The sequence below is a fragment of the Plasmodium cynomolgi genome, chromosome 6 (assembly GCF_000321355.1).
Source record: "Plasmodium cynomolgi strain B DNA, chromosome 6, whole genome shotgun sequence".
NCBI classification, from domain to species: Eukaryota; Apicomplexa; class Aconoidasida; order Haemosporida; family Plasmodiidae; genus Plasmodium; species Plasmodium cynomolgi.
This window is the reverse complement of record NC_020399.1, coordinates 613900-621454: the sequence shown is the minus strand read 5'-3', so window position 1 is coordinate 621454 and position 7555 is coordinate 613900. Positions and strand designations below refer to the sequence as shown.

Genomic DNA, 7555 nt, shown 5'->3' with positions numbered 1-7555 from the left:
AACCTTTTATATGCTGCCATGTAAAAATAAAACATTATAATAATACCAGGATGGTGGGGAAAAAAAAAAATGCTACCCCTATCCCGGTGTACATTTTACAGTTTACATTTTAAATAGAAAAATGTCATTGTTGCAAAATTTACATTTCGACGTATATTTCGACTTTTCCCAAAAGCGCAGGAACACAAATATTATGCAACTCCTAAATCGGTAAAAAGGATTTAAAAAAAAAAAAAAAAAAAAAAGTAAACGCAAATAAGGGTATGCTAACTCGTCAGGCACCTTTTTTTGCGCCTCTGCGGCCCCTCCTACTTAAAGCGCCATAAGTACGGTGCAGCTCCTCCGCACGAATTAGTAACTGTTAACTACCTGCTCGAATTAGTAACTGTTAACTACCCGCTCGAATTAGTAACTCTTAGCTACCCGCTCGAATTAGTAACTCTTGACCATCTGTTCGAATATGTAAATGGGTGCGTGTTGCTGCTCATCCGTCTCTTTCGGTTTCTTCAGTTCGACGCTACATTCCTGAGGGTACCCCATTTGTGAAAAGAGAAAATAAAAAATAATGTGCAAGGAGGTTTTTCCTAACATTTATTATTTTCACCTCTTCTAGAGGGGATCGATATATCTATGTGTCACACGGGCAGCATGTTTTTTTTTTTTTTTTTTTTTCCCGCCTCTTCGTAGAACCGAAGGGGGTGAAGGATGGTAGAAGCTGTTGCCGGTGATCCACATATGCGCCCACGTTAGGGTTACGCCTCGGGGTGAAACCACGCAACGATGTGTGTGTCCACATGTATACATATGAACAATCACATGCGCGGGAAGGCTTTCCCCTTTGCTTGGCCGAAAAATTACCTCGCGCTCCTTCGCCAGGGATGTGCGAACCACTTCCTCCACCTGCAAAACGAACGAAAGGAGTCAGCACAGATGGGAGCATGAATGGATAAACATGGCATGCAGCACAGATGGGGACATGGATGGATACACATAGCATGCAGCACAGATGGGGACATGAATGGGTACACATAGCATGCAGCAATTTTTTGTCGCTCCTTTTTGTGCCATGGTGAACAGCCTTCTTTTAAGCACACGGAGTGGCGTTCACTGGGCATACATGTGTGAAGTGCTCATGTGGCCTTCCCACGTGGCCTTCCCATGTGGCTTTCCCATGTGGCCATTTTTCTCTCGCCCCCATTACCGCTTCACCCGTTAGAGGTTCCCGTACACACGCTCGCACATCCTCGGTCAGCTGCGACAGGGGGAAAAGGAGTGAGGAAAAAATGGAATACATTTCCTGGTGAAGAATGCGATAAATCGTGCGCGGGTCTCCGAGTTGGCGTTTCCACGGTTGGGTCACCGCTGGAACGGCACCGCTGGATCCGCATCGCTGGAATCGCACCGCTGGAATTTCACCGCTGCGCCACTCCCTCGCGACACCGCCTCATTACCTGGTCGTACAGCCACCGCTGGAACTTCACCGGGAACAGGTGGAAAATGCCAAACTCGTCCAGAGGAAGCACATATTTGACGTAGGTCCCCAGGTCAATTTTCCTCTTCTTGTGGTAATGCAAAATTAAATTTCGTATTTTTTTCCTTATCTTTGGCTTGCTATAGCCCGTCCTGTACATGTAAAATAGGATCAGCATCAGCTGCTCACCGGTGTAGTGAGTCGCATGCCTGTTCATGTGATTAAACAACTCAATGTAATGCTGCTTTATCCGAACTCCATTGTTACAGATGGTTATGTACATGTCGAGGTAATGCTTGGCCTTCATATGTGACAAATTGGAGAGTGCACTATTCACCATTTTGTTAAACAAAAGGTGGTCCTCCCCTCCTTGGTCTGCCTTTTCCGTGTCCCCATTTAAGTCCAAAAAATAATTGCAATGTTTAAGGCACAACACCTGGAGGGAGGGCGGAAAGGTCTCACAGTTCTTTGCGACGTATTCCTTCAAACGATTTTTTATTTCTCTGGGCATTTCTCTTCTTACAAAAACGTGACTAAGCAGTGTGTATTTGAGCAGGGAGAAATCAAGAGTGCAGTTTTGCATAATGTAGGACATTTGCATTTTAAAGTAAAAGGGAGAATAAAGATCGAAATAGCTAAAATAATGCAGGAGGGGGGGGATGTACTTTACGCCTTTTTCGTTTTTGGTGAAATTGTAATTAAAAAGGGAAAACAGGTAGGTGATGAACTTTTCATGATGCATGTTCAGAATTTTTTTTTTGTGCATTTAAAAGAGGGTAATATAAAAGGTAAAAAATTTTCATCATTCTCATGTTATACTTTAGATTGTTAAAGATGATTTTCCAATTATTTTTCATTTCACTTTGGATGTGAAGAAAGGAATGTTCGCTCTGCAGGGCTATGTTATTTATCAGCCGATCTGTTTCTTTCTCTCCAGCGCGCGAACCATCAGTTTTTGTTTCCCCCTCCTGCAGTTGCCTCACCTCGTCCGCCTTGCAGTTAATCAGCTTATCATCGTACAGGTACAGTAGCACGTCGTTTATGGTGTTGACAAAATTGTCTATATGGAGTTGACTGTACTGACTCTTCCTGAACAGGTTAATTTTGTCTATAACGCTGCGGGGTTGCTGACCCGCGAAGCCATCCTGCGCACCGCTTTCACCCACAGAACTCGCGAGGGAGTAATAATTTTTCGCGAGCAAAAACAACCCAAAGAGGAGGTCATCCCCATGTATGTACTTCTTCCCGTTGTTAAAAATGGTACAAATTTTAAGCAACAATGGGGGCAAAAAAAATACTCCATTTTTGGAATAAATCAACAAAAGGAAAATAAAATCCTTGATGCTCATCTCGAAAAAGCAATTCTGGATGTAATTCTCCACGTAGTAAATATCCTTGTACGTGAATAGGCCATTTTTACCTTTGTAATAAAAAAAGAGGAGAAATAACTTGGGACACGAAAAACACACATTTTGTATGTCGTCCCCTTCTGCAACAGGGGAGTTATCCTTCCATTGGTTGTCCTTCCCATGAGTTACAAACTTCATGTTGTTGTATACAAACTTGTCAATAAGTTCATTCTTATATCCCATTTTGCAAAACACTCGTAAAATGTTCACCATGTTCGCTGCGTTCATACTTTCCTTGTTGCAAATCACCTGAACGGTTAATATATTTTTTAATTCCTCATCCATGTACTTGTGGTATGCGTACACTGCGGGCATCAACATGCACAGGTCGTTCCCCTTTGCGTTGTGTAGGCATTTTTTTAAGTTGTTAAAAATTAACTTTATCATGTTTTCCACGAAGAGGTGGCTGCTTGCCTGGAGTCCAGCCGAATTTCCTACATTCGCATCGTCCCACTGTGTGTGCAACTGGTCAGGGGGCGATTTTTTTTTTTTTTTCCATCTGCACGGTGGGGTTGTCTATTTTGGCTAGCTGGTCAAAGGAGTTGTCGCCGCCCCGTTGAAGCGGCGCTTCGGTCACTTCCGCTTCTTCCCCCGTGAGCGGCGTCCTTCTCCTTTCCGCTTCTTCCCCCGCCGCGCTTCCCCGGTGGAGCTGCCTCAGAAGGGCTAACAATTTTACGTTGTCTAGCACAGATAAGTCGAACTTGTTTAACAGCAAAACATTGCAGTGATAAAGTAGAAAGGGATTCAAGGCGAAGGGGACCTCGAAGGCTGTCCCCAGTATTAGCACTCTCTCCAAGGAAGCGATTATTTTTTTATTTGTTACCCCTTTATTTTGGCTGGTCTCCCTCTTGAGTGTGCGAATGAAGTTGAGCAGAATGTCCGTAATGTTGTCTCGTACGTCGGGGAGAAAAAGGAATACATGTTCCTTCCTTGCTTGTTTTTTTTTCTTTAAAAGTAAGTGTGTGTAGAACTTGTACAGTACATAAATTGTGTCAACTGCGTGGAAGTTAAAATGAAAGTCCTTCGTGAACTGTGTGTGCCTTCGTGCGATGTCTGTGGCGAGGGAATTCTCCCTGGTGTTCTTGTCCGCACAACTGCCTAGCATATCCCCAGTGTGTGTGCGAAGCTGGCCAGGTGCCCCTCCAATGTGACTGCCATAGTCACCCGACATGCCTTCTTCCCATTCGTGTTTCGCTGCACACACATCACCCAGGGGGGAGGGGGGCAACAACCCCTCGTTAGGAGAGTTCCCTGGGGGACAGTCCTCTTCGGTGGATCCCCCCTTGGCGCGTACCATATCGCCAAGCGTGGCTATATGCTTTATGTAAATATAATTCATGCTGTACAGATAAACGACATCCTCGTCTATGTCATAATGGTAAGTTTTCTTCCGTGGGCAGAACTTCTTCCCGAAAAAAAAGTGCGTGCATATGTTGATGCACCTGTTCATGTTGTCAATCTCTGTGTAGTACAGCTCGCTGTCTGACTGAATCAACCCATACATGTAACGTATGACCTCCTTAAAAAAGGAAAAAACATTTTTCCTCAAATGGTCACTTCCACCCAAGTGGTCACTTCCACCCGAGTGGTCACTTCCGCCCGAGTTGTCACTTCCACCCCAAGGGTGCCGCTCACTAAAGTCATAGTTAAAGGCAATTCTTTTAACAACGTCTACTGAAAAAAAGTGGATGTTCTCGCTTACGTGTTTGAGTAAGTTGCTATAATCGTCCCTCATATTGAGAGTTTTTAAGATATCTAAAAGGAGCATATAGCTGTTGATGCTCACGAATTTTTTCCCCCTTCCTTGTCTCTCCCCTCCAATCACGGGGGCATCCTCCAGATAGTCATTCACATAGCGCAAAACGAAGTTCACATAGTACCTCATGCGATCGTCAGATGTATCAATATTTCCCTTCACACATAGTATGTACAAATTTTTAATGACCTGATCAATGTGTTCGTTGTCACTTCCCTTCTCGTTGGAGAATCCATGTTGCGTTCGGCAGCTAATATGGCACCCCTTCAACAGGGAATTAATCTCGCACATTTTTTCATTGACATAGCTGTGGTTAAGAATCGAATTTATGGAGTTTCCTTTCCTTGTTAAGAAGTCCTCATGAGCAATGTGCTCATACACCACAGTTTTCCTCCTGCCGCTGAATTTGCGGCAGGCAACACCCCTCCCTTTTAGCTTCAGTGGGCATGAGAAAACGGCTGGCCAATACGTCAAATGTTTGCCTGGAACAAACCGCCCCTCCTTCCAGCATCTCATTCGGGGAGCCTTGGACGTTGCGTTTGAGGCGAATCGTTTAGCTAATGCGACAGCATGCCGCTTACAGATCACTCGCGCAGAAAGCTTACATAATTTTTTTATTTTGCCAATAGCCACTCCATGGAATGGTTCTTATCATATGTTAGAAGAAGGAAAAAATATTTGGCTCCTATATCAGTTCGTTTTTGCCCTATCCTTAAAGCAATCATGGCGCTCAATTTTTTTTTTTAAGAAAAATTCAACAAAGCGTTGCACAGATTGGGCGGAAAAAATACACGCATAAAGGGGACCTACGTAGAGGTATTCACTCGCGAGAAGGGATATCTTTACACACGTTTGTTAGCGGTTCTACGTGGTGCAGGTCGTCGCGGCGCGGCCACGGGGGGCCTACCTCACACGCCTAGGATGTACAGGTCATCTACAAGGGTATGTATTGCAGTTTATTGCCCCTCGTTAGTTGGCGTGTATGTTGTAGCAGCGCGCTTTTGCTTCACATAATAGACTTCTTGCAGCTCCATCGGTAGGACCCCTATTAAGGAGCCAACATTTAGGGTTCGCGCACACATGGCCTAGGGACCCCTGTTAAGGAGCTCACTTTTAGGGTTCCAACAAATTTGTAGGATCCCTGTTAAGGAAAAAAAAAATCATTGGGATCCTCCGATTTGATATGGGGATCCCTGTTAAGGAGCCAACACATAGGGATCCACCAATATCATTTCGGGATCTACTCAAAATGTGGGACCCGCGTTAAGGAGCAAGCAGTTAGGAATATACCATTTTGTCTTTGGGATATTAGTTAAGAAGCTCATTTTTAGGGAACCCGTCAAATTGGGGGGCCCTTGTTAAGTAGCTATAATTTAGGGTTCTGCTGTTTGTACATAGGGATTCTTATCAAGGTGCCGAGTTTTAGGGTACTCTCGGATTGATGGGACCCCCGTTAAGGCGCTGAAATGTAGGGTTTTTCCTTCCGTTCTGTGTGGGATCCCTGTTAAGGTACTCAATATTAGGGTACCCCGTGTGTTAGGGATATCCCCCCCAAGGAGTATCTCCTTTTGTTCCGATAGTTTTCCTATTTAGAGATCCTCTTTAGAAAGTTTCTAATTGCGATTTCTGTTTTTTCCACGCAGGGGTCGAGATTAAGGGCTTTAAGTTGTACTCTCTCTCTCGTGGGCATCATTGCACCGGAAAAGCTTCTAATTGTTGAGGCGGTGCCTTTTCGGTGTAGAAGCATCACTCTGCGAAGTGCATTTGGTGCATTCCCTTTTGTGCGTTCCCTTTTGTGCGTTCCCTTTTGTGCGTTCCCTTTTGTGCGTCTCTCGGTTGGTGCTTAACTGTTGTACGTTGTGCGGAGGGACAATTTTTTGGCCCCATTTTTTAACTCCCTTTCTTTTGGGGCTTCACGGTTTAGGAGCCCCCCCTGGGCAACATATTTAGTGGTTGCTGTGACGGTATGTACAACTGCTCCTTCTGTTTCGCAAAATCGTTTCTTCTCTCTTTTTTTTTTGTGCAACTTGTGATGCGTGCTGGGGGTTAAGTTGGGTATTCATTCGGTCCCATGGCCCAAATTGGTCATTTCAACCGGTTGGTTATTACTGTGGGGGCTTTAAGCTGACAACAGAGATATGCGGTCCCCATTTTTAGGGAACCTCGTCTGTGGAGATCTCGTATTGAGCGGATGTATTCGCCTAATTATGTACTTTTTTTTTTTTTTGTTAGAAGTCAGCATCACTCGCGTTTATTTTGTTATCCTATTGGACTCACAAACGAACGAGCGCTACGCTCTGTGGTAGACCAAAACTGTGGAGAATTATTTTTAAGGGGGGGAGGTGAAACACTGTTGTTCCCTGTTTATTTTTTCCCCTCCCCTTCTCTTATTCTTTAATATTAACATTGATTGGAGTGAATGCCATCGTGGTGAGAGAACGAAATTTAATTTTTCCCCCGAGTGCGTATGCACATGTCCATGTAGACACAGCATACACACACACATGCACAGGTACGTGTCGGGTGAAGCGAACAATCAATCGTAATAGTCACTATTGTCGCGTTGGTATCATGCACGAGAAAAAAAAACTGACATACCGTGCATACAACACGTGTGTAACGCGTAACCTCGGAGGGGAAATTAGTTTCTTCGCATCACATCGCTCGTCATTTAACCTTAGTGGTTTTCCTCCCCATCCGTGCTGCTTAAAACTGCGCAACGGTAGGGGCATGTCATGAAGGGATAACATTTTTGTGAACAGCACACTGAGGGAGAAACGAAACGTGTGAAAGGGAGAAGTGTGGGGGGGATGTTGTTTCTCATGAACAAAAATGACCATAAAATGTGTGGTAGTTTTTTTTTTTTTTTTTTTTTTTTTTTTCAAACATCCTAATTGTACACTCAAGCGTAAAAACAAA

At 44.2% G+C, this 7555-nt stretch overlaps 1 protein-coding gene across 1 annotated transcript; it reads right to left on the bottom strand.

Annotated features, from left to right (window-relative positions):
• Positions 1–2967: 2967 nt before the first annotated feature.
• Positions 2968–5152, bottom strand: PCYB_062330 (hypothetical protein; the record flags this gene model as incomplete). The annotated part of the gene is made up of 3 exons (XM_004221400.1): positions 2968–3333; positions 3386–4538; positions 4761–5152. Coding segments are annotated over 3 exons (1911 nt in total), but the record flags the coding sequence as incomplete, so codon positions are not given.
• Positions 5153–7555: the final 2403 nt, after the last annotated feature.